Here is a 27,929-nt window from a genome sequence, read left to right as displayed (position 1 = left end):
CTTATGCATACTGATGTAGCCAAGAAAAACACCTTGTTGGGAGCGATATGATTTGTTTGCGAGCATTGTATGGACGCAAATTGGGCCAGCAAGCACACCCGAAGGCTTTCAATCAATAGTACAACATGTCGTGAGGAAAGCCTCACCTCAAAAGCGTAAAGGAACATTGGAGTGAGCAAGAAGAGCGAGACCAGTTTCTACTATATGGCAATGTTTTTGCTCGGCTACCCCATTTTGTCGGTGTGTGTGAGGACATGACACTCGATGATGAATACCAAGTTGCTTGAACTTGGAATTAAGCTTTTCATACTCTCCTCCCCAGTCACTCTGGAAGTCAAGAATTTTCTTGTTAAGAGATCGTTCCACCATGTTTGGGAACTCAACAAAGACATGTGGAACATCATATTTTCGTTTAAGAAGGTAAAGCCATGTATAGCGACTGTAGGAGTCAATGAAACTAACATAGTACTAGAACCCCCGCGCTGATGGAATAGCTGGACCCCAGACATCTGAATGAATAAGTTCAAGAAAAGCACTGGTAGTATGACTAGATCATAAAAAGAAAGTTGATGGCTTTTTGCCATTTGACAAGCATCACACACATGTGCACTACTCAACTTATTGCAATATGGTAGATTGTTTGACTGAAGGACTTGGTTAACAATAGTAGATGAATGATGCCCTAAACGGCGATGCCACTGCTCCACATAGGGCTTCAATGGAGTGAGGACATGTTTATTGGTGCTAGAGACTTGACTGAGCGGAACGGGGTAGAGGCTGGCTGCACATCTACAGCGCAGAAGAGGGGTCCTCGTGGCACGATCCTTGATGACAAAAAAGTCATGATGGAACTCAAAGAATACATCATTATCACGAGTAAATCGATGAACAAAAAAAAAATCATGTTTTGTTGCTTCTGGAGCATGAAGAATATTGTTGAGTTTGAGAGATTTATATGGTTTGGGAGTGTCATAGCACAAAACGCTGCTACGGACATGCTCTTTATAATCTAGGGTTGCCGCATATATCTTTCCTTAATTACAGATATTACAAAGATATGTTACTAACTATCATATGATCTATACAGCTCATATTCTTGATACATATGTTAGCTATGTTAATAACACACGCACACGTATGAGCAGCACACACATACAATGCTCAAAAGGTCAACGATACGATCCAGTAGACTACTATGCAATGCATAAGTAAAGGCAACATAGATACGCATAACGTCCTGACCTTTTTAATATATATAGGAAAACTAATCTGTACTCCCGTAAATACATACTCCCTACTATGATATACCATATAAATGAACTAGATATACTCCTTTGTCACTATGAGTATACTTATATACTCATTCTAAGATAGTTCAATGTGAACTACATGAAAAAATAGAAAAGAAGTCCATCAATTTTATTAGATTTTGATAATACCTTTGTATTTATACATAAAATGTAATACACTTAAAAAAAATATGTGCAAACCACCTAAAAAAACTATACATACCACTTGGATGATCTTATATACTCACATGCTCCATGTACGTAACATTTATCACACGAGATACTTCCTATGTAATGAGATACGTATGTGGGAGTACATACTCCCGGGAGTACCAAATATGCTTCATATATATATAGATATGTATGTATATATATATATATATATATATATATATATATGTGCCTATTTTTATTATTATTATGAGCCGTTGGATCGATATCCAATGGTTCATAGTTGTCTTCAACCTTTCACACGCCTCCGTCCTCGTATCCATCTTCAACCGCTCGCTAGCTCACAACTGTGCTTGCTCCCCCTGTCTTCCGCCCTTCTCCACCAATCTTCGGCAGCACTCTTGCCATCGGATCTGTCGTCGCGCTAAGCTGACTTTACCGAGCCTCGCCCCGCCCTGGCACCGCCTACTCTACCACTTAAGAGGATTACAACCTACTCTAGCTATGTAATTGCAAGTATGTAAATGCGGAAATATAAATAAGGTAGAGATACAAACTCGGCGTAAGGGATTTTTATCCCGTGGTATCGATAGCATGAATGTCATCCCTAGTCCACGTTGGAGCTCCACAAAGAATATGCTCCTAGTCGCCAAGTCTCTTTCGGTTATGGCTCTTCAGCTACCAAGTCACCAAGACAAGGTCTCAAGCACGATGAGCCATCAAGCCACCAAGTCAATGTATCACCACCAGCCTCTCTTCCGGTCACTTGCCGTCGTGATCACTTTGGAGCTTGAGCCACCAAGGCAAGGGTCTCCGTGTTCCCATACACGTGTCTTACCGCCACTCCACACCAAGTCAGATGGTCAATAAGCTTGAGCCACCAAGACCCAAGATGCTGGCGAGTCACCAAGACTCCAAGACACCGATGTACCACTCGGCACAAGTTATGATCACTCCTTGATCCCTTCTTCAAGCTACAACACCTAGCTACAACTCACTCTAGGCCTATACGCACTAAACACTTCTAATCTTGTGCTTAATTGCCTTGGATAATCACTTTAAGTACTTTGGTGGCTTGAATGTATTCTCAAGTGTGTATGAGCTTCCTCTATACTCCAGCAGCATGTTATACCTTCAAATAACTAAGTGAAGGGGTATTTGTAGCCTCAAACCCGCCAAGTAGCCATTTTCCCAAGGGCTTAGAAAAGCTGTTAACACCAGATGATCCGGTGAGAACAGTAGTACTAACACCATGTTACCCGGTGAATACAACTTCAGAAACTAGCCATTGGACTTCCACTCAAAGTCTCTGTGAACACCAAACACTCTGGTGTGCCTTCAAATCCATCACCAGACATTCCGATGAGTTATTTTTAGTCATTTGAGCCTTTGCAGTCTCTCTATGTAAAATGCTCTGGTGCATTCATCCAGTGTTTATTCTATTCACACCGGATTATCTGGTGAGTTAAACATTCTCTTCTTTTCCCTAGAAATGCTCCAGTGCTAGAAATGCTCTGGTGCAGCTATCTCTGTGATCATCCGACTATGTGGTGAGTTGATCTTCATTCTTCAGCACTTGTAGTTGCCTCTGCAAGAAATGCTCTGGTGCTATATTTCGGTGTGCACAAACCAAGCACCGGACCATCTGATGGGTTGATCTTCAGTCTTCTGCACTTGCATTCTTCTCTACAAGAAATATTCTGGTGTTACCCTTTGCAGATCACTGGACTACCAGGTGAGGTCCTCAGCCTTCTCCCCCTTTGTTATAAATACTCCAGTGAGTTCAACACACAGAGCACCAGACTATCCGGTGATGCTATCAGCCTTTGTGCATAATGCTCCAGTGAGTACAAATTCCTAAACAGCGAACTTTTCGGTGAGATCAATTCTCCTGAGACTTCTCCAATTCAATCAATCTTTATCCCGGCTGTAGTGGCTTCTTGATGTATTGCACCCATGAGACCTACTAATATATATTCTTGACAAACATGTTAGTCTTAATGACTATATTGTCATTAATCATCAGAATCACAATCATGGCCTAATAGGATCATTTTCGCTACAATCTCTCCCTTTTTGTGATTGATGAAACACAATAAAAGCAAGTGGCAAATAATAAATGATACCAATCGTAAAGAGCACAAAGTCTTACCACATTGATTAGATGCATGTTCTTACTATTTAGTCCCTCTTTATTGCGGCTCCTCCTTTCTCTATTGATACTATCTCCCTTGATCGACCTATACAAGAACTTTTCCCCTTTGTCAACCTAGGTGTCTCATGTTGCTTCTTGTATCTTCTTCTTCTCTCCATTTGTTAACTTCGGAATTCCTAGACATCTTGTATCTTGTTTTTTTTGTTTTGGTCATCAAACTTCTCCTCTTTTATCAACAATCTTAAAAAGTGTTACAAACATATGTTGAACTTGAGGAAGAACGTTATAGCACATGGGAGAGAGCTTCATAAATCATGATCCATATGAAATGATACCAATTAAAAAGATATACCAATTGTAAGGATAAGAGGTATTGATATCAATTGAAAGAGACAAACAAGGATCATAATTCATGAAACTTACATGATATAATCTAAACTCTCCTTTTATGTGTGCATACATATAATGAAACTCACTTGTGAATACCACTTATAGGAATGTAACAATATATACACATCTAGACAATAAGTAGAGGTGGAAAGTTTAAATCATATCATGCATTAAGGTAGCTTAAATGTAGAAATGAATTGACAATAATACCAATTAAAGTTTTTAAACATAGTATACCTCTAGGGACTTGTTGATTTTTCCATGAGACTACAAAAGATATATCTAGCAACACATGTTAGTTTCAAAATCACAACCCATAGGATATACTCCCCATAAATATGTGCATATAAGTTTTGAATACTTACGATACATATGCACTTGTTTTTTATAACAATGAGAATTGTATCATATAGATTGGTTCATGGCACATAAAAGATACCAGTTGTGAAACTAATATCATGAAAAGGACCTACAGCTAATAAACCATGTAGGTTTCTTATAAAAAAGAGAGAAACATAAGCAACCTACCATATGAAAATATATACTAGGCATTGTAATAAAATGAAATAAGCGCATGCAATCCTAGACAAGGCAAATGAACTATAACAATTCAAAGATTTTGCATCTAGGTCCATTATATTTTTTACATTTGGATAGGGATTTGGGTATATGGTGATCATGATCTTCATCAAAGCGTCCAATCTTATATACTTGTCTTTTTTGCTTGAACTTTCACTTTATTTTGTAAGCCAAGTCTCCAAATCCCTATAGCCGCCTAGGGCTTCAAGTCTTCTATGTAACCCAACCCGATTTAGGCCCCTTCATATTGGTGATGACTTCCTTAGGCACTCAAATAGATTGGTTCCACCCTTAATTCTTTCTCTTAACCATATATGCAACTACCTTGCCATTGTTCTTCTTCTTGAACTTGTAGTGATTGCTCTTAGTCTTGGTTTTGTAGTTAGGCTTAGTGTAGATATTGGAGGTATTGTTGGAGAGGTTTATTGTTTTCTTCTTCTCCTTGGTCTCATTCTTAACTTGTTTGTATTGGAAGGATTTATGGCCTTCTTGATGACATTTGAAGCATGTCACGGTAGACACCTCCGTAAGCTTCTTCACCATGGTAGCATGGTTATCTTGAGGAGGTTGAACATTGTTCTTACCCTTTAATCTTACCAAGTCCTTCTTGAGCTTTTCCACTTCTTGCTTGAGCTCATCATTTTATTGCATAATGAGGTTATTAGATGGTTCTTAAAAAATATTCTCAATGCATATCTCATTGCAAAGGGGTGAGCTAGATAAATCAACTAAATCATCATAAAAAGTGCAAACATCTACCTTAGGATTAAAATTAAATAGAGAGATACATTGCTCCAAACGGGCCTTAGATTGAGATTCAATGCACTCAAATTTTATCTTAAGCTATTCATGCTCCTTGTTTTGCTAATTAAATTCCTCAATAATTGCTCATAAGTAGAAACAAATGTAGCATAAATGTCATTGAGGGCATTGAATTTTTTAAGTTATTTAGATTATTTTTTAAGGGCTTTTTGTTGCTCATTGATCAAATGAAGGAGTTTATCATAGGAGGGAGAATCCTCATAGGATTCATCATCACTTACATCGTTATTCATATCTTTGGCTATAAGGCACTTGTGTGATAACTTGCGCGATAACGACTTGCATTATGATGATCTCGAGGAAGAGCTTCTTTTGGAGGAGTGGGTGGCAAAACTCTTATCACTCGAGCTTGAATCTTCATCTTCACTCACCCACCTTCCCATGCTTGCAAATACTTTGGCTCTTTCTCTTGTCTCTCTTGTTCTTGGTATTCTTCTCCTTCTTAATGTGATCAATAATTTTGAGCAAGTATTTAATGGAGATTCGATTATCAATCTTAGTATTAATCTTCTTGATGTGCTTCACCACTTGAGAGATGAGCTTGCTGACTTCGGGGTCCATTTTTTCATCAGTTGATGTGTTTTTGCTCATCATCTTCATTGCTCTCTTTATCTTCATATTCATCTTTATCATCTTCATTTGAGATTGACTCTTGCTCTTATCTCCTCATCTTTGCCTTCATGTGTGGGTATGGTGCTTGCTTGCTTGTGAGAGCAAGGTTCTTAGCATCGAATGAGGAAGAAACTTCAACCCCATATTCATAGTCATCTCATGGGCAGTGATCTTGTCGAGCACTTGATTTGGAGTCATCTTCTTGCTGTCGTTGTTATTATAGATGATGGAGACTATCAACTTGTATTTCTGAAGAAGAGATTGAAGTATTATTCTCACCATTTGATCATCATCAATTGGCGTCAAACCTAGCCCATTTATCTCATTGACAAAAATATCCAAACGTGAGTACATGTCATTATCATTTTCATGGGCAAATTGTTTGATGCTATTGAGCTTAGTAACAAGCATATAATATTTCTTATTGTGCACATCCTTCGTGCCTTCATGTATTTCAATGAGACTAGTCCAAATATTATGTGCATTAGTGAGAGAATAAATACGATTAAATGCATCAATATTTAAAGATGATAAAAAGATACTCTTCGTCAATGCATCTAATTGTCTCTCCTTGTTGGTGACGTGAGGTCTCATCCCTTCATCGGTAACTCTTCAAATATCTAGATCATTGGCTTTCAAATAACAAGACATTAGAATTTTTCAACGGGAAAAATTTATGTCATCAAAAAGTGAAGCACTATAGGTATTCATCCTAACCTTGGACGTCACAACTCTAGGATGTTAAGCCCATCAAGAGCACGAGGATTTGATACTAATTATGAGGAATGGTGATGTTCTAAGAGGGGGGTAAATTTGGACACTTAAAAATCTAAACCAAATTGGCTCCAAAAATTTCAAAGATAAGCCTATGTCAATTTCTAAACCTAGTGTGTCTACTCTACCACTTAAGAGGATTGCAACCTACTCTAGCTATGTAATTGCAAGTATGTAAATGCAGAAATATAAATAAGGTAGAGAGACAAACGCGGTGTAAGGGATTTTTATCCCATGGTATCGATAGCATGAATGTCACCCCTAGTTCACGTTGGAGCTACACAAAGGATATACTCCCGTTCACCAAGTCTCTTCCAGACACGGTTCTTGAGCTACCAAGTCATCAAGACAAGGTCTCAGGCACGATGAGCCACCAATCCATCAAGGTAAGGTCTCACCACTAGCCTCTCTTCTGGTTACTTGCCGCCATAATCACTTCAGAGTTTGAGCCACCAAGGCAAAGATCTTCATGTCTCTGTACACATGTCTTGCCGCCACTTCAAACCAAGTCAGATGGTCAACAAGCTTGAGCCACCAAGGCCCAAGATACCGACGAGTCACCAAGACTCTAAGATACCGACGTAGCACTCGGCACAAGTTATGATCACTCCTTGATCCCTTCTTCAAGCTGCAGCACCTAGATACAACTCACTCTAGACCTATAAGCATTAAACACTCTCTAATCTTGTACTTAATTATCTTGGATAATTACTTTAAGCACTTTGGTGGCTTGGATATCTTCTCAAGTTTATATGAGCTTCCTTTAGACTCCAGCAGTATGCCACACCTTCAAATGACTGAGCGAATGGGTTTATATAGCCTCAAACCGCCAATTAGCTATTTTTTCAACGACTTAGAAAAGTTGTTAACACCGGATGATCTGGTGAGAACAGTAGTACTAACACCGTAACATCCGATGAGTACAACTTCGGAAACTAGCTGTTGGACTTCCACTCAAAGTCTTTGTGAACACCGAACACTTCGATATGCCTTCAAATCCATCACTGGACCTTCCGATGAGTTATCTTTAGCCATTTGAGCATTTGCAGCCTCTCTATATAAAATGCTATGGTGCAATCATACGGTGTTCATTTTATCCACATTGGATCATCCGGTGAGTTAAATCTTCTCTTGTTTTCCCTGAAAATTCTCTGGTGCAACTATATCTGGGATCACCAAACTATACGATGAGTTGATCTTCATTCTTCAGCATTTGCAGTCGTCTCTGCAAGAAATGCTCCAGTGCTATACTTCGGTGTGCACAAACCAAGCACCAGACCATCTGGTGGGTTGATTTTCAGTCTTCTGCACTTACATTCTTCTTTGCAAGAAATGCTCCGGTGTTACCCTGTGCAAATCACCAGACTATCCGGTGAGGTCCTCAGCTTTTCTTCCAATTTGTCAGAAATACTCTGGTGAGTTTAACATATAGAGCACCAGACTATCCGGTGAGACTATCAGCCTCTATTCATAGAGAAAATCTACGATTTGCCATCGAATAACTACTGATTCTACAATCCGCCATCAAATAAATTCTGTTTACTTCTATACCATCGAATAAATGTTTCAGTTCCTTATATGCCATCGGCTTCTGATACTGCCCTCCGTTATACTGTTCATGAACAGTACCCCCGAGAATAAAAAAAGTCCAAAAAAAATTTCAATTTTTGTGCACGCTCTATAATTCATAATCAACCCATTTTAACTGTATTCACCTAAGAATACTGTGTAAAATTCAAACTAAAATTTCTCAAAATGAACTACTTTTGTAATACTGTGCATTACAAAGAACTAATTTTTTTCACCGCGGGAGATAATTTTAGAAATTATTACATCACATTAAAGGAATATTAGTAAATTTTCTCAGATTTTTTGTAAATTTTTATGAGGCTTAAAAATTGCAAGAAGTTACAAAAGTAGTACATTTTGAAGAATTTTAGTTTGAATTCTATACAGTATTTTTAGGTGAATACAGTTAAAACGGGTTGATTATGAATTATAGAGCGTGCACAAAAATCGACATATTTTTTGTGACTTTTTTTATTCTCGGGTACTGTTCATGAACAGTACAGCGGAGGATAGTATCGGAAGCCGATGGCATATAAGGAACTGAAATATTTATTCGATGGTATAGAAGTAAACAGAATTTATTCGATGGCGGATTGTAGAATCAGTAGTTATTCGATGGCAAATCGTAGATTTGCCCTTCATAGCCTATTCATAATGCTTCAGTGAGTATGAACTCCTGAACACCAGACTTTTTGGTAAGGTCAATTCTCCTAGGACTTCTCCAATTCAATCAAATTTTATCCCGGCTGCGGTGGTTTCTTTATGTATTATATCTATGAGACCTATTAATATATATTCTTGACAAGAATATTAGTCTCAATGACTATGTTATCATTAATCACTAAAATCACAATCATAAATTAATATGGTCATTTTCATTACACCTGCCTCCTCCGTCGGGTCGACCTTCCTCCCCATGACCTCTTTTAAGTTCAGCGATGAAGTAGCTCTCCCTCCCCAAACTCCTGTTAGCGTTATTCATCGCTTGATCGATGCATCACGTTTTTATGTGCTTGAATATTAGGAAGCGTGCTTAATTATTTCTGGTCAAGCTTTTGTCTCTGACTTTGGATGTGGTCGCAGCATGTCATGCTTGCGGTCAATACAAAACTAGGAGCCAAATTTCGAAGGATATGATTCCTTCCCATTTGATCTTGGAGAAATTCCATCATAATCTTCACATTTCCTTTAGTTCCCGTTTCGAACACAAGAAATGGAAAACTCAGGAAGGAAAAAAATGTAGGATGTAAGCTTCTTGCACATTGCCTTCCCACAGGAATTAAAAACATCTCTTGGGTATAGAGAGAAAATGAGAGAGAAAGGGAGTGAAGTTGCATTGGGCTACTAAGAGAAATTCCAAAGGAGCCCCTGTTAAGGAAATCCTCCTAAAATTTTACTTGTCTTTTATTAAAATTTACATGGTTTGACAGTAATCATTCTAAATCATCACTTGTCTTTTACTGCAGTCTACAAAGAATATTAGTCAATCTGAAGTCATTGGACATTTTCCAAAGTCTTTAAGTCCTTATGAGGAAGAAATGAAACTGAGTACATACTCTCTCCAGTCACAAAAAATGTGGTTTTTGGTTGCGTATAGTCAACAAAGTTAAACTTCGACCATAAATACCTTTTTTAATACTTCAGTTGGTCTTTTAAAAATGGTATAGATAGATTTGTTTTGAAATATAGTTTCATAATATTAAAACTTTACTATATTTTACATATATTTAATACTAGCAAATAGTGGTGAAAGTAGTATATTGGTGACTATGTCGATATCCAAAATGACACTCTTTTGTGACTAGAAGATATTGAAACTATGTCCACAGAAATAGTGCCTTGCGTTATTAACATATGGTGAAGGTTAATTCTTATGCAGAAAACAACATAAACGTTAAACAGGACGTACGTTAACTCTACACTTAAACATAAAAAATGTCGCAATCAATGAACATTTGTTTCTAACTAGTTGAATGTTTGTGCATTGCAATGAGAGTCAAAAATTTACACACGATAACATTATTGACTCTTCTAAAACCAGACAATATCGTGGAAGTATCTTTTAAGCTATAACATTGTTAACATTTTTGAAGCACTGCAAACACTAAATGCACTATTCTGAACACCAAGTAATACACCATCGTACAACCAAGTTTACATCTTTATTTGAGCATACACTGAACACTCATAAAAATATGAGGAAAGGAGATTCAGGCTAAGCGTTGGCATGGAACATGTTAAGAATAGTATCTAAAGGGAAAAGACAGTATACTTCCCCTCCATGTTATTTGAATTCAGAAGGAGGAGGCTACAACTATTGGGAAATGAACAATGTAATCAAGTAGAACTAATGACAATACATGATAATTCAAGCTCTAGAAACATACAACTTACCTAGAAGGGAAAAAAGGAAACAAGAAAACATTCTATAGTAATAAATATATCTGTAGATTTGCCGACAGTGCAGTTAATTAAAAATACTATCTCTGACAGGAGAAAAACTATGTACAGTTAAAACTAAAAAGTAAGGCCAAAAGTGATCTGCAAAGGCCTCATGTGTCACACCCGGTTTCAAAAAAAAAAAAACTAGATGCATCCCATATATATGACAGGATCATATTCCATACATGCGGTGATATCATAAGTGAAATCATTACAATGTTATTACATAATGATATAGTTCATTACAAAAGGACTCGTAGATCTTAAAAAAATACTAGGATAAGCCACCAGTGATAGCGGGTCTTCCATCATCCACAGGTATTGTCTGGGAGAGCACCAGCCTAGAACATGGTCTTTGGGTCGAAGCCTTCCTCCTGGAACTCTACTTCTTCACCAAGGTTTGAACAACAATTGGTCGCAACAAGGAAAAGGGGAAAGGAAAAGGGTGAGTACATAGAGTACTCAACAAATGTTGGAAAGAATGATACGAGGGTTTAAGATAAGGAATGTTTGACTCTGGTTTACTGCAACTAAATCATTCTAACTTTGGACTTAAGAAAACATAGCAGTCATATTCACTATTTGAGATGACAAGACTTTAAAAGGCACAACTCATCAGATTCCATCCGACTACCAAACTCACCAGGTATTCCATACCCAGCAACCAACTCATCGAGTCACCGCCACCTAACTACCAAAACCAACCATCCAAGATCCCTCACTAATCATGAAGAAGTCCAAGCCGCTCTTGACCATGAGTACAGCTGATATATCAATTTTACACTCTGCAGAGGTTGCACACTTTACCCATGAGTTGTGATTCCGTGTCGTTTCACACTTTCGATGTGTAAAGCCGGGGTCTCACTACAAGGCCTTTACAAAGTGTCTCCTAATCTGTATACATCCACTAAGGCTTCACCGCTAACAGGGATTTCATCCACTCCAGAGACCCCCTCTTGTGCACTTAACATCCAACTGGTGCGTACAAAATAAGGAGAACATGTAATTAATTGGCCAGACTGTACCCATATTAGCCTCGTGGTTGTACTGTTGAGTTAGGTTACATGCTTCACAAACCGTTCTTTATGATCTAAAGCAAGACTCACACATTACCCAATGCGCACACAGTAGCCATACCAACTAAACTAACTTGCCTAGATCCCTATGATCCATGTTGCTGTAAAAGATTACCCAATCTGGTTCATGTTTCATAGATAGTTAATCAAGTTATTAAGTAACCCACTCGTATCCATGACAGCGGAGCTAAGCAGATCTACCCTTGACACCCAATCTACAACACAAGCGACAAGGATAATCAAGAATCTAGTAAACCATATTCATGGGATTCGTATTGACAAGCGTGCAATGGAAATAAAAGAAACCCTTTCCTACAATGGGGTCAATGTGATCAAGAACACTTACCTTCAACAATAGGTTTCTTACAAACATCGAAGGTCTAATCTTGCAAGTTCACATACTACTCGTCTCCTATTGCATTCATGAACATCGAAAACAAGCACGTACAAATAACTAATAACAGTATACCAAACCATATCAAAAGGCTAAAAACTTACTAACATAATGTACACATCACTATGATCGCGTGAGTGCAAGGAACATCTAAAACAGAGCTATAACAAAAAAGTTATAAGATTTTTAAGCTACAGGAGTCTTTCTGTAAAAGAATAGGAACTATTTAGTAAAAATAGAAATTTTAGGAACCAATTGTAATAGAATAATAAGTCTACGGATATAAATGTAAAAATAGGAAAGTCTAAGGGCTTTAATGTAAAAATAGTAGCTAATAGAGCCATTTTTGTGACAACAGGAAAAGTCTAGGGACATAAATGAAAAATTATCTAATTAAAAGGATTGATAGATTAATTTTAATTATAAAACCCTAATTATTGCGTAATGCTGATGTCATCGCTGATTGGGACCGCTGACTCAGCTTGGGTGGCTGACGCGGCCAACATGTGTCAACACGTGGCGCTGATGGGACCACACCATTTGACTAGGATTATGTGCACACATGGTGGTTTCCTATTGGCTCGTGAAAAGGTACGTCTCGGATCTAATCATGGCCGCACACTACAGAACGGATGGCCAGGGCGATTGGGGAGGGAGATGGTGGTCGGCGGCGACTCGAGAGAGGCAGCTCCGCCGTGGATTTTGTCAGAACTTCACCGGTGATGCGCGTGCACGTGCTACAAGGCACCTAACATGATGAGGAATGGCGCAAAAGAACGAGAAGGCAACAGGGAATCTCACTGAGGGCTTCACGACGATCGGAGGCGTCTCGGCGGTGGTCAGCGATGGAGAGGAGCAGGCAGCGATGATCGGATCTTGATGGGAAGGTGGTTCTAGCAGTGGGGAGAGGGAGCAAAGGGTCTGGAAAGCCTACTGGAGGTCCTGCGATGCCGAAGAGAACATTAACGGGCCTCGGGGCGCAACTACGAACTCTGGCGATGGTGCACAGCGACGATGCTCACCGAAGCTCGGCAAGGATGTCATGCGGTGATGGAGCAATGTTGAGGAGCAGCAAAGAAGGTTCCTCATGCCCCTGTGAAGTCAACAACGGCCTCAGACGTGATGGGGAGGGCTCGGCTGAGGCGGTCGACGGGCGGTGGTGCTTTGGGGCGGTAATGGTGACTCGGTGATGGTGATGAGCGGGTGAGAAGCAACAAAGAGGGGGTGAGGTTGGGGACGGCATTATAGGCACGAGCGGCTGTGGGGCAGTTGTGGGAAGGGTGCACGCACAGCGACACATGTGGGAACGTGCGTTGGTTATTTCAGGCGGCGCGGTTGTAGCACGGCGATGGGAATGACAAGCAGACCTAGCATGTCAATGAAAGAAAGAGAGGGAGCGGGCTGGGCTTCAACTGGCTTCGGTCCATGACGTGCGTGGGGGAAGGGTGGGCCAACCCGGCAAAAAATTAGGGAGATACATCATGCTTGTGTTTCCATTTTCTCTTCAAGTATTGCAGTCACAAACAACGTACCGGAACCTGACAAGTCTACTTGTGTGCTCCTCCTCTGGTGGCGATTTTGTAGGCGCGACCTGGGGAGGTGAGGAAGGACAACACTTGGCATTGCTCTTGAGTCTAGCCCATCGCAACGACATGGGGATCATCTTGAGGACGCAGTGGGGGCGTGTTAGGGGAACTCGATGGTGCCTGATGATGGGGTGACGGCAGACAGGGGCTACAGAGGCAACGATTGGGAGGTTGGGGATTCATTCTGGATTGTGTCAAGGTAGCAGGGCACATCAAAGCGTCGTGGATGGACACAAACTGGCAAAGTGCGCCACCGTGGGAAGCATGGAGCCGACGGGGTGTAGGCCGTTGGGGACTGGCAAGATCGATGGGGCAGGACGTTGCGCGTGTAGGCCAACGGGAAGTGCCGAGATCGCTCCCGAGGCGTGTGCGGACTGGTGGGCGCATGAGAAAGGGAGACGGCGAGGCAGGGGCTTGGCGAGGCAAGGGCTTGGTGCAGGAGTGAACGGAGTGGCGACCTAGGTGGGAGCGATGCGAGCGAACGGTGACGAGATGTACAAACAAGCGACTGAGGAGGAATGTCAGCCAAGCGCAGATCGCCGTGGCTGGACAGAGAGTTTGATCGGATCAAAGGATTTCCTTGACTGCAGGTCTCGATCGAAAAGGAAATTGACCGCGCGTACGGTGCGGTAGAGGAGGAATGTCAGCCGTGTGCGGATCTCCGCGGCTGGATGGAGAGTTGAACCGGATTGGAGATGCCCTAACTGCAGATCTTGATCGGTAAGGAAACCGGAACGTGATTTGGGGAGAGTAATTTGGTGGAGGAGGGTGGGTGGAAGCACAGGCGTGGGCCAGGAGCGAGGGCAGAACGTGGGAGGGGGTTAGACGTGGAGGCAGGACACAGGAGGGTGCGAAAACCACTATTTATTTTTTAAGTGGTAGAGTTTTGTTTTCATTTTCTCTGAACCTTTTTCATGGTTATTAAGATGAGATAAAGTGACAGGAATGCTACGAATTCATATTGCTAAGTAGGAGTATTATATTAATGTAGTATTCTGGTACCTGCTTTAATTTGGTCAAAGGAACTAATATATAATATATGGAAATGTAGCAGCAGCCCAATACAAAGACCTTCCTGCCCCTGGTCTGCAAATGTTCAGACAGCCTCCTGTAGCAAAACACCTCAAGAGAGCCAATGTGATCACTGATCAGTACATTATACATACATATGTGTATATCTACGTACGCATGCATACGTATCAATACGTATTCTTTCTGTGGTCAAACAATAGAAAACAAGACTAAAGTAGACGGCACCTACGACTTGAAGCAGATTTATAAGTGATCGAAATCTTAACTCTTAACTATTCTTGTAAGAAAGTAGCATGTCACACGTAGATGTTGCTCCATCTCCCATATATATACGGGTGCAAACACCACACCCTAATTACCAACACATCACATCTCTCTTGCGGAATAAGCTCTGTTAACGTTGCTAATGGCGATGATTTACCTGCTATTAGCTTCGCTAATCGCCTCCCATGCACAAGGCACGTTTGGTGATCGTCCCTGGCCAACCTCCCTCACCGCGCTGGCGGCGGACGGCAAGCTCCGGACCGACAGCAACGCCATCGTGCCGACCTCAACGGACTTCGGCAACATCACGACGGCGCTGCCGGCGGCCGTGCTCTTCCCGGCGTCCTCGGGCGAAGTGGGTGCACTCCTGAGCGCGGCGTACTCCACCCCCGGGTGGCCGTACACCATCGCGTTCCGCGGCCGCGGCCACTCCACCATGGGGCAGGCCTTCGCTCCCGGCGGCGTGGTCGTCCACATGCCGTCCCTGGGCGACGCCGCCCCGCGCATCAACGTGTCAGAGGACGGCAGCTACGTGGATGCCGGCGGCGAGCAGATGTGGATCGACGTTCTGCGCGCGGCGCTGGAGCGCGGCGTGGCGCCGCGGTCGTGGACGGACTACCTCCACCTCACCGTCGGTGGCACGCTCTCCAACGCTGGCGTCAGCGGCCAGGCGTTCCGGCACGGCCCCCAAATATCCAACGTGTACGAGCTGGACGTGATCACCGGTACGTACACGCGGCGCAAACAATATCCATGCACCACGCACCAACAAGGAAACACTAGCTTCTAATTAATCACGTGGCGCACTTTCATCAACTTCAATTGCTTGTTCTGGTGTAACTCGCAACCATCGAAACCTTTTTAATTCGTTAACTACAGTGAAAATTACTATATTTAAGATTATATTACTCCATATTGTTAGTGCACGCTGGTTTATGGGCAGCGCTGCACCGGCCGGCCGTCGACGTCTTTAACTAGATTTGCTGGCTTGCGCTAATGCGTTGACATTGACATTTCCAGCAGTTAATCACTTTAATTCGTGCCTTGATTATTTGCGTTGACTTTGTCCGGATCGGTGGATTGGCGCGTGCGTGCAGGCAACGGCGAGATGGTGACGTGCTCCAAGGAGCTCAACGCTGACCTGTTCGACGCGGTGCTGGGTGGGCTCGGTCAGTTCGGCGTGATCACCCGCGCCCAGATCGCGCTCGAGCCGGCGCCGGCGGGGGTGCGGTGGGTGCGGCTCGTGTACACCGACTTCGCCACGTTCACCGCCGACCAGGAGCGTCTCATCTCCCCGCGGCCGGACGGCGCGTTCGGGCCGATGAGCTACGTTGAGGGGTCGGTGTACGTGAACCGCAGCCTCGCCGGCGGACTGAAGGGCACGGGGTTCTTCTCCGACGCCGACGTCGCGAGGATCATCGCGCTCGCGGCGGAGAGGAACGCCACCGTCGTCTACAGCATCGAGGCCACACTGAACTACTACGGCAACGCCACTGCTGCCTCGGTGGATCAGGTACGTACGTTTAGCTCGATCGTCATGCATGGATCGATGCACTCTGTGAGAACGTTCTTATCGAGTGTGTTTGGCTGGCATGGCAGGAGCTCAAGTCCGTGCTGGACGAGCTAAGCTTCGTGGAGGGGTTCGCGTTCGTGCGCGACGTGACGTACATGGAGTTCCTGGACCGGGTGCACACCGAGGAGGTGGCGCTGGACAAGGCCGGGCTGTGGCGAGTCCCGCACCCGTGGCTCAACCTGTTCGTGCCGCGGTCGCGCATCGCCGACCTCGACCGCGGCGTCTTCAGGGGCATCCTCCAGGGCACCGACGTCGTCGGCCCGCTCATCGTGTACCCCATGAACAAATCCAAGTACGCACTCACACTTCTTGCAACGTAATTTTATCTCCATCGCGCCCTTGCAGATGCATCGGCGACTCGGCGCAAATCGATCAGACACATAGCCTGCTGACTCGTATGCACGCGCTTTTGCTTCTGCCTCGTTCAGGTGGGACGACGGCATGTCGGCGGTGACGCCGGCGGAGGAAGTGTTCTACGCCGTGTCGCTGCTGTTCTCGTCGGTGGCGAACGACCTGAAGCTGCTGGAGGAGCAGAACCGGAGGATCCTGCGGTTCTGCGACCTCGCCGGGATCGGGTATAAGGAGTACCTGGCGCACTACACGAACCGCGGAGACTGGGTCCGGCACTTTGGCGGCAAGTGGGGTCGGTTCGTGGAGATGAAGGACAAGTACGACCCCAAGAAGCTGCTCTCCCCCGGCCAAGACATCTTCAACTGATCGATCACCACTAACTCGCATCAAATTCTTGGGTTAATATCTTGTACTACATATGGAGTACCAATTCATCTATACCAGATGATTCATTACAAGGTCATGTACGTGATGTGAATAATAATAAGGGGAAATCACATCTCATGTTCATGTAGTCTTCAAATCGATTTGCAAAAGCGAAACTGTAAAAAAAAGAGATACCGTCACTTGCGACAGACTTTTGTTTCAAACAACGTCAATCTCAAAGAGATGTTTCTTCAGTCTTCACGTTTAATTACTTTCGGTGGCATCGTCATTTCTATAAAATACAGTCGTGTTACGTGGTTAATCGTCATCTAGCATTTGACAACCGACATCAACATGATCAGGTGAAGAATCATTTGTAACCAAAAATGTTTAAATGGGACATGTTTACTGGGCTGACTCGTGACACGATACTGTAGGTACGGCTCAGACACGGTACGATCCGAGCCGAGACGGGCCGAGTCGGCACGGCACGAGACTACGGGCTGTGTCTGGGTCGAGCGCGTGACACGGTGTGTCGGCACGGCACATCCCGACTGAGTAGAGCCAACACGGGCATGGCACGGCCAGACACGATCCAGCACAGCATGTGTGGATCCGACTATTTTCTATTTTCTATATGTTTTTAATTTGATAACTATTTTATGTATTTTATATAATTTTTAATCTCATTTTTATCTATTTTCTATATCTTTTTAATTTTATAGCTATTTTTTTTATTTTATCGGATCGGTTGTGCCGACGGGCCGCCCGTGCCATTGGACCATCCATGACGCCGTGCCCGTCGTGCCAATCGTGCCCAGACCGACTCGGCACAGCATGATGGCCGACGGACAGTGCCGTTCAGATCATGTCAAGTCAGATCCGTACTTAGACCGGCTCAAGTGACCCATTTAACCAGATTGGCTGGTAAGTAGAATAATATACTACAGTTCACTTGGTTTGCTTTTCTTATTTTCTCAGCATTCACCATATGCATGCACTAGCTAGCCCTGTTGACTAACCCATACATGGAGAGATTTATTTATTCTTGGCTTTCAGGAATTCACTCAACAAAAGCTAAGCAACACTCTTTACTTGAATAGAGGTGGTCGTACACTATTAGTTACCATCACACATACGCAAGCCCAGGCTAGAGCCTATCACTAGAGCACATGAATTAACATCAGGAAACATGAGCATTCTGTTTTTTTTTTAACGAAAAAGCAGAAGACCTGTCTTTCATTGATTAGTAGGGAAAAAACTAACTAAACCAAAACAAAAAAAACTAACTAAACATAGGTGTAAAAGCTATACAAAGCACGGTCTTAGCAAAAACATGAGCATTCTGACCAAACAAGCATGTATTTCAAAGAAAACACCATGCTCATGAGCGTTGCATTTTTAAAAGAAAACATCCAGAGCAAGCTACATGGAGAATTAGAGCTTCACGTCATTTGTATATATAAAATTATATATGTATAACCCGTGGGCACAATCGATGGGCGGCATTGTGTCCTTGCGTCAAATTGACATTACCGGAGCCAATTGGAATTAGGCAGTCTATGTCACACGGCGTGGTTAGAGCTCTTCCAAAGCTACACGCTTGGTCTTCTGCTGCGCGTGCGCGATCTGCGCACCCACACGGCCATACACCTTCTTGGCGGCATGGCACGCATCTCAAGGGAGCCGCATGGAACATGATATCAGGATTGCATCACTTATCAGGTCTCAGAAATCGGATGTCTGCAGTGGAGTGATCAATGCTGAGGATAAACAGTCATCTGTATTAAGACCCTTCCGTAGCTAGAGATGGTAATGGGTTCAGACCTGTCGGGTAATACCATTCCATATTTGTACATGTTTTCAGCAAATATGCCCGCTAAAATATCCATATCTGTTACCGGTACAATGTTTACTCATATCTATACTAAGCGAGTAACGGGTACCCGAGCGGGTTATCCAAATCCACTTCAGTAGGCAACACCACCACAATAACGAAGGCAGCGGCACAATAACAATAACAGCTAAACAACATAAAAAAGAAGAGCAGTTTTGATGCTCCATTTTGCACTGCAGTGAGTTTTAAAATGGTACAACAGTTAGTCGAAAGAACAAAAAAAATTATCCATACATCAAAATCTTGCTAGAATCAGTAAGTATGCTCTTGATCAACTAGATTCCACATTGCTACGCAACATTTGCAAATTGACCCTACAAAAGACTTCAGCATCTAGTTCCAAGGCATGCCTAGAAGGCCTACATGACTGAACGATCCTGATCTCAGTCAAACAAGGCAGCAGCTCTTAGTCATCTAATGGCAACTCACAATTCACAAGCACCTTGCAAAGGCCAGATCCTCAAGAATATAGGCAAACCGAAAAATTGCAACCATCCATGACCAATGACACATTGCATACAACTGGATCTAAAACATACGCACTCGAACAGATTACAGGCACCCAAAATCAAAGACATAGAGCTAAACACCTCCAATTGGTAGTGACACCGACAATACCAGGAGCAGGTTCTTGCCTGCGGGGTCAATAGATGGCTAGCCGCAATAAGGAAGAAGGAATCAAAGGATCGTCACCGGTTTGTCATCATCGGTGGTGTCGGAGAGTGCCGCCATGGAGTAACCCTAGTCGCTCGAAGCGGGATCAAGTGAAAGAGGCAGTGGCTGGGATCTGGCGGTATCGGCCGGGATCTAGCGATGACGGCTGGGAGGCGACTGGCCAGGACTGCGGCAGTGGCTGACGGGGGTCGAGAGGGGAGTGACAAGTGACAGGTGCACGGGCAATGGGTAGAGGTGGCAAGGGCGACACGTCGACACCACAACGGAGGCACTAGGTAATGCATCGATGCCACGGTGGAGGCATTGGGCAAGGGCGACGCACCAAGCGCTAAGCGACAGAGTGGACGAGGGCAACATTGTTGTGCAGGCATGCGACAGCCAGACAAGGGTGAGTCACGAGTGGGTATTTGGGCAACAGGGTTAGGACCTCACGCCCTCACAGGGTTAGGTTGCGACGTTGCATGGGTAATTTAGGTCAGATGAAGGAGGTGGGCTGGTGACTGGTAGGGGATCTAGAACCTATGGGTAAACGTGTTCGGGTACTACAAAAATGTATCTGACCCGCTCCACTAATAGATGAAGATTTTATCCGCTAACAAACCCGTGGATATAAAAAATATCCGATTCTAATGAAGTAATTACCCATCAGGTAGCAGTACCCATTATCATCCCTACTCGCAGCCATCAGATCGAAAGACAACCTCCAAAATGACCGCTACATTATTGCCACTACAGCACTTTTTCATCAGCACAGTAAACCAAAGTACTGTTGTACCAGTAACCACTAATTAATGCATAGTACTGTAGCAGATGGCGCATTATACTACCATACAGTGGTCCTCTACATTAATTGGTCATTACTGTAGAGGATCCGGATCCATTTTGTTTTACATCGATCAGCACTTCACTTTGGAGCTGCCATAATTTACATGGACACAATGATGGAGCTCGTGGAAGGAACACCCGTTATTCAATGACGTTGCACTGCAGATTCTGGAGGCGCCGCAGGTGCTGCCTCCTAGTCCAGCTGGGGCGCCCACCTCCACACCTTCAGCTCGCCAGCGCAGTCTCCGGTGAAGAGCAGCCCACCGGCCGCGAGTTCGATGGTCCTCACTTCCTTCTTGGAGAAGAGCGTGCCCATCTCATCGAACCTGAAAGATGACAACCAAGCAAAAGCAGAACTCTTGTCAGTTAGGAAGCGATGCCTCAACGCCTACGCTCGTGATTTGTTCTTGTGATGAAACCGACAGACATTTAAACAGCAGAAAACTGCATTACCAAGACGTTCAGAAACAAATCATTCTAGTGCGAGGCAAATAAATCGAGTGAAAAATAGGACACTCTCATTGCGCTTGTATGATCTCCATGGCCAATCACCATCGCAGCACAGCACATTTTTCTGAGACCATCTTACTAAGGAACTCAACAGAACCTCTAACGGTAATTATTTGAACTAGTTCCAAATCTAGAGTACTACACGAGAAAATAATACATTGAGGGGACACTTGGACATACAGGTATAGATACAGGAAGGTTGAATACAGCGCTTGACAAACAATCCAGAAAAAAATCCGGAATTCAGAAAGAAACATCATTCTGAGGCAATTTTGTTAGTTCTTGCTTCAAGCAGACTGCATTTCAGTTGTTGATGATAGGCTCTAATCAGTTCCAAGATAAACTCTAATCAATTGCTTTCTGAGTTCTAAGATACAAAATACTCATCAAGGCAAATAGATGAACTGAGCAGACTGATAGTGCAACCATCTGAAGTTCTCAACCAATAAGGCTTATGAAGTTCCCAGTTCACTATATAAAAGAACAACTCCAGTTGGCCAAGAAGACCCACCAGACAAGCAATCTCCCGCATGCCATCCTTGTCAATATGATATAGAAGAACACCCTACATAGAGGGGTTCCAGTATGCCTATGCTACACCTTATTCAGAGACCATACGTATGAATCGTATTGCTTGGCTGAATGCAGATGAAGTCCCGACAATTAAGTCCTCCATGAAACTGACAGCAAGAACAGGAAAACCAATTGCGGCAACAAAACAACTCTGAGCAAACATCTTCCGCTTGATTTTAGTGAAGTAATTGCTAGTGCAGAAGCATTGTGTTGTCGCTTGAGAACATACAGAAGCTGATCAATGCAGAAGCACACAAGAAACAAAATTGATGCATGAAAGACAGGAACAGAAGTAACAACCACTGTGCATACACAAAATTCATTGATTGGTGAAACAAACTAAAAAACATCATCGTTTTCACACGCTATCATTTTTCTTTGCTGAACCCACATTCAGAAGAATAAAAATAGCTCAACCAAGCACTGCAATTAGCAAAAGGTAAAGGTTGCTACTTAATTCTCAACCTTAATAATACAATTTAGTTACAACTAAATATATGCAGATGCCATTAACTATTTACTATAAACAGTCTGCAGCATTCAACCAAACAAAACGAGATATCTTCAAGACTTCAACACATGAGAAGCAGGCATGCACTACTTACATGCTCCTCAGCATGGGTATATTTCGCTTGAAGGCTTCCAGACTCTGAAAGAGTCCAGACCTTTACAGTCTTGTCCAGGGAGCAAGATAGTAACTTCTGATCCCAACAAAGCACAGATGTTACAGCAGCTTTATGCTCAGACAGTGTTTGGACGCACTGCAGGGTTGTAAGGTCCCATACCTGATAAAAAAGAAAGAATTCATCAGTACCAACATAACATTCAGTGGTCAATGTGAGCAAAATCTTGAAAAAATGCTTACTTTGATGGTCTTGTCAAGTGAGCCAGGCTTGCTGCTGAGATAGAGAGTGAAATCACAGGACGTGCATGGCCACTAAGGATTGCCACCGGTTCAATGCTGATCTCCTTAGAAGGGAATTTCCAAGCCATGATGCGACCATCCCCCGTACCGGCAAACATCATCTCATTCTTTATAGTCATGGAACAAACCAGCCCAGAAGGACCATGAAGACTTTGTTTCATCCCTGTCTGTGTGTTCCATATCTGGTACCAATCAAAATCAACAGTTCAACCCTCAATATAACATCACCATATGGTATAACATAAAATGAATGTGTGCTCCCACTAGAATCCATGAAACAAGACTATCACCTCCACGGATTTCGGGATTCCAATAAACACCCACGGGCCATCGGTGATCATGCAGCCAACCTTGCCTCCCATCTTGATGACATCAACACACTATTGCAGACATTAAGAACGAAAAGGCAATGCAGTAGCATATTAGAATCGTATTTTTTTTATCTTGTACATGAAGATCTCTTTTCCTCTTCTCAATCTAGAAAATATGTTCATTTCTCTCAATATCTTTTTTCCCTTTTTGTGTACTTTTTATCTTTTTTTTCTCACTACTCATTTTTCTTACAAAAACGTAGGATCATCTGCAAATGAGACAAGTGTAATCTCGGAGAGCCCCTTGCTTGTCAGCCAACAGGCCAGATGGACTCCCTAACTGATCCCGGGCACACTAATCACTGACTCAGGTGAAGAACCTCCAAGAACAATCAGCCCAATCAACATGTCCAGAACTGTAGACGTGCAACGGACAATCCAATTCGAACCGAATGACACATCATCCACCATTAAGCAATCAGAAGAAATCCCGGATTGCCAATTGGTGACACAGGCTTACACCATAAGCATTGGATGAATCGAGGTTGATGCAACCCCAAGTTGAACCGTGCATAAAAAGTCAGATGAGATTGCCAGGAGCCGGGAACCGAGCTACCTTGCCGGAGTTGCAGTCCCAAACGCGAACATATCCGTCGACGCTGCCGGAGTAAAGCTTGTCTGAACCCAGCGGCAGAGAGATCCCACTGATAGCCTGCGGGATTCAATGATGACAGTAAGAACCCATCAACTACTCGACCGAAATTCCTTGCATCATCAGAAACATGTCGCAGAATTGCCACAAATCAATGTCCAAATTGGGTCCCGGTCACGTTGAAATTGCGCGGATTTGGAGAGAGGCAGGGAAGCACGCACCTCCGTGTGTCCAGCGAGGACGCAGAGGAAGACGAATCCGCCGCCACCACCGCGGCACTTCTCCTTAAGGGGCGGTTTTTCGTCTCCTGCCGCCGGTTTCGGCTTCGGCACAGGCCTCGGATTTGTCGCCTCGCATATACGGCGCCGTCGTGCGGGGGCAGCAGCACCGGACGCGGCTGGCTCGGCACGGCGACCTGGCCCGGAAGGCGCGGGACCGAGGAGCCTCGCCTTCGCGGGATCGAGGCGGAGGGGAGGACGGGAGGCCTTGGCGCCACCGCCGCCGCCGCCGGGCTCAGGCACAGAGGGGCGGGCGTAAGGGCTCCACCGCGCGGGCGGGGGCGCGGGGCCATTGCCGGTGCCGAGGCGCGCGGAGAGGGTGGAGGAGATAGGCATGTCGGTGACTGGTGCCGATCTCGTGGAAGCGCGGCGCGGCGACGGCGAGGTCGAGGCGGCGCTAGGTTTCCACGGGTGATTGGCGTGGTGAAACTTGGAAGAAGGCAGGTGATCGTGACCGTCGACGTGGGGCTACGCGAAATCTTTGTTGCGGTTAACATCTTTTGTTATCAAACATCTAACTGCATTTTGCAGTTGCACATCTCTGTTAGGGAGGGATGCTCCTCCAACATGTCTGTTTTTAATTTTGTATAAATATTTACATCAATGATTAATGAAATATGACTTGATTCTATTCTCTACTCTCATGTTCCATTCCATTTTATAACACCTTATCAGCCACGTTTTTTTAATCACTTACACTAATCGGCCATGAAGACCAAACAATTGCCGAATTTTTTTTGGAAGTAATCAGATGGAGGAAGAAATTTATTTAATGAATAATTATACTATTAACACCATAATAAGTGAGATCAAATATTTTCATAATCTTACAAAGAGAAATAGAAAGATTATAACTGTCACTATACATTAATTGTTGGTTCGGGTCTAGCCACAATTATTCCTCCCATGAGAACAAATATAGTAATCGATAATGTACTTCTGTATCCCGATTACATCCATAACCTACACAGTTTTAAATATATACATATGAATGGTTTCCATGCAAAAACTCATATTGAAAACCGTGATGCATATCTACTTCTCACCAAGGTTAACGTTCTGACAAACAAGTACTTGAGAAAATTCATTCTTTATTATCTTTATTGTGTTTTATATATATCAAACTCATACTACATGTTATGTTCAAAATATTTTTTCAAACTCTTGATAAATTCAAGATTTTGCATGATCACCTTGGTCGCCCTAGGTTAGAGATAATGAGAAAAAATATTAACAATTCTTTAAGTCATAACATAAATGCTACAAATTTCCTAAAATCATCAAATTTTATATGCACATCATGTGCATCAAGAAAATTAATTTTTTTCTTACCTTAAAATTAAAATTGAGTCACTCAAGTTTCTTGAACACATTCAAAAAGATATATGTTGCCCTATTCAACTACTATGTAGACCATTTATACTTTATGATGCTCATCAATGCATCTATGAGATGGTCTTATGTGTCTCTCTTATCCATAAGGAACCATATTTTTGCTAAATTAATTACTCACATTATCAAATTAAGAGCCAATTATCTTAAACACATGATAAAATCTATTCGAATGGATAATACATTGAATTTCCATAAACTATATCGATTCAAGAGAATTATATAATAGAAAGACCACAATTATCGATATATATTTCTTCTAAAAAATTACCAAAGGCCTCGAACTAGATCCATAATTAAATATTTTGCAAAGTGCCTCAAGTGCTTAGACTGTGTCAAATAAAAGTAAGCAATTGAGGTAGAATTACGCTCGCTTAACTAAAAAGATGTATTTTCCTCAGTAATACCTAGTTCTTATAATGTTTTTCTTGTGGAAGTCAAATGGGTTTTCATTCAGAAAAGAAACGAAAACAATAAGGTGATGAGTATAAAGTGAAACTTGTAGCACAAATGTTCACATATAAACCAGGCATCGATTACGATGAAACATGCTCACCTGTTATAAGTGGAATAACGTTTCAATATTTAATTTTATTAGCAATACAAATGAATTTAACCATGCAGTTGATAGATGTAGTAACTGCATACTTATGTTGGTCAGTTGATTCGAATATCTATATGAAAGACCTTCAATGGCTTAAGATTCTAAATCCAAAATCAAATCGCAACATGTACTGTGTAAAACTACAAAAATCACTATATTGCTTAAAACAGTAAAGAAGAATGTGATAAAAATGATTGAGTGAGTTCCTTTTACAAAAAGGTTACTCAAATAATGATAATTGTCCATGAGTATTCATAAAGAAATTATCAGTTGGATTTTGAATCATCTCAGTATATGTCGATGATCTTAATATCATCATAAATACAATAGACATTAAAGAAGTAAGCAATCATCTTATGACGGAATTTGAGATGAAAAACTTGGATAAAACCAAATTTTGCTTATGACTACAACTTAAGCAATTTCCTTCAAGAATATCAGTACATCAGGCTACATATATCTAGAAAATATTGAAAAAATTCAATATGGATAAATCATATCCCTCTAAAAATCTTATGATTTTTCGATTTTTTGATATGGATAAAGATCCATTCAGACCTAGACGACGATGATGAAGAGATATTAGGGCCTGAAATTCCATATCTTAATACCATTTGCAGTTTACTTATTACCAGATATAGTGCAACCCCAATAAAAAGACATTTGGGTGGCATAATGAATATCCTCAGATATCTCCAAGTTACAATATATCTTGGTTTATTCTATCAGAAAAATCAAGATATGATCATGGTAGAATATATAAATGCTAGATATTTATCTGATCCTCGTAATATCATATCATAAATTGGATTTATCTTTCTATATGGTGGTATAACTTTCCCGTGGAAGTTATCATAACAAACTTTGGTGGCTACTTTAACTAACTATTCTGGTACGAGGTATGACGTGAATGTGTATGGTTTCATTAAATGATTAATCACATTCAAATGTCATGTGGTATAGGTTTATTAGAATTGCCTACTATTATCTATAAACATAATGCGGCTTGTATTACTCAAATGCAAACATGTCATATAAGGTGCGATATTACTAAACACATTGCTCCTAAATTTATTTTTCCACATGAACTACAAAAAAATGAAGAAATAAATACTTTGCAAATAAAACCTTCTGAAAATCTAGCATATGCATTTACAAAGTCCTTACCAAAATCTACATTCCAAAAATATGTTCATGGAATTGGTACAAGATTTGCAAAATTGAGGGAGTAAACTCCTAAATTATAATCAGATCGCAAATATTGTACTATTTCTTTTATGATTTTTTCAGGAAGTTTCTCATAAAAATTTAATGAGGCAATATTAATACAAGTATTCATATATGCCATAACATTTTCTTCCAATATTTTTTCAACTGGGTTTTAAAAGAATTTTTAATGGCTTATTATCATCTTTTTTTTCTCCTCATGTTTTTGTAGAAGTTTTCAATGCACAAATGACGAAGTTGCTCAAGGAGAGTGTTGCGGTTAACATCTTTTGTGACCAAACATCTAACGTGCAGTTGCATGTGTTTATTGGGGAGGGGTGCCAACCTAGCAGTAACTTACATCTCTTCATTTTGTATAAATATGTACATTAATGATTAATCAAAGATGACTTGATCCTGTTCTTTATTCTCACTCTACTGTTCCATTCCATTTTACTGTTCCATTCCATTTTATGACAATCTTAACTCTTTGGTCCATTATATATCCGTCGCGGCTGGCGTGGTAGCCGAGCTAGCTAATTGCCAATTGGCGATCAGGAGAGGGAAGGGGAGAGGCACAGCTTGGGAAGCACGGAGGGAGCAGCAACGACTAGCAGGGACCATTCTTGTTCAGAT

General features: G+C 42.2%; 1 protein-coding gene and 1 pseudogene across 1 annotated transcript; one reads left to right on the top strand and one right to left on the bottom strand.

Annotated features, from left to right (window-relative positions):
* Positions 1 to 15,217: 15,217 nt before the first annotated feature.
* On the top strand, positions 15,218 to 17,576 carry LOC133910428 (cytokinin dehydrogenase 1-like). Its single transcript, XM_062352854.1, has 4 exons — positions 15,218 to 15,880; positions 16,253 to 16,668; positions 16,755 to 17,020; positions 17,157 to 17,576. The coding sequence occupies exons 1-4, from the start codon at positions 15,298 to 15,300 to the stop codon at positions 17,443 to 17,445; spliced, it is 1,554 nt and encodes a 517-aa protein (XP_062208838.1). The 5' UTR covers positions 15,218 to 15,297; the 3' UTR covers positions 17,446 to 17,576.
* Positions 17,577 to 20,786: 3,210 nt separating this feature from the next.
* Positions 20,787 to 24,593, bottom strand: LOC133910522 (zinc finger CCCH domain-containing protein 17-like; annotated as a pseudogene).
* Positions 24,594 to 27,929: the final 3,336 nt, after the last annotated feature.

This window comes from Phragmites australis, chromosome 1 (assembly GCF_958298935.1).
Source record: "Phragmites australis chromosome 1, lpPhrAust1.1, whole genome shotgun sequence".
Lineage (NCBI taxonomy): Eukaryota > Viridiplantae > Streptophyta > Magnoliopsida > Poales > Poaceae > Phragmites > Phragmites australis.
Note: the sequence above shows the minus strand (reverse complement) of the source record. Positions and strands in the feature narration are given on the sequence as shown.

What these genes read in the sequence shown, in the direction of transcription:
- LOC133910428 (XM_062352854.1), top strand. Translation starts at nt 15,298, where the DNA reads ATGGCGATGATTTACCTGCTATTAGCTTCGCTAATCGCCTCCCATGCA. An exon ending in CTGCTGCCTCGGTGGATCAG is followed by an intron (nt 16,669 to 16,754) that starts GTACGTACGTTT and finishes CTGGCATGGCAG; the next exon opens with GAGCTCAAGTCCGTGCTGGA. An exon ending in TACCCCATGAACAAATCCAA is followed by an intron (nt 17,021 to 17,156) that starts GTACGCACTCAC and finishes TGCCTCGTTCAG; the next exon opens with GTGGGACGACGGCATGTCGG.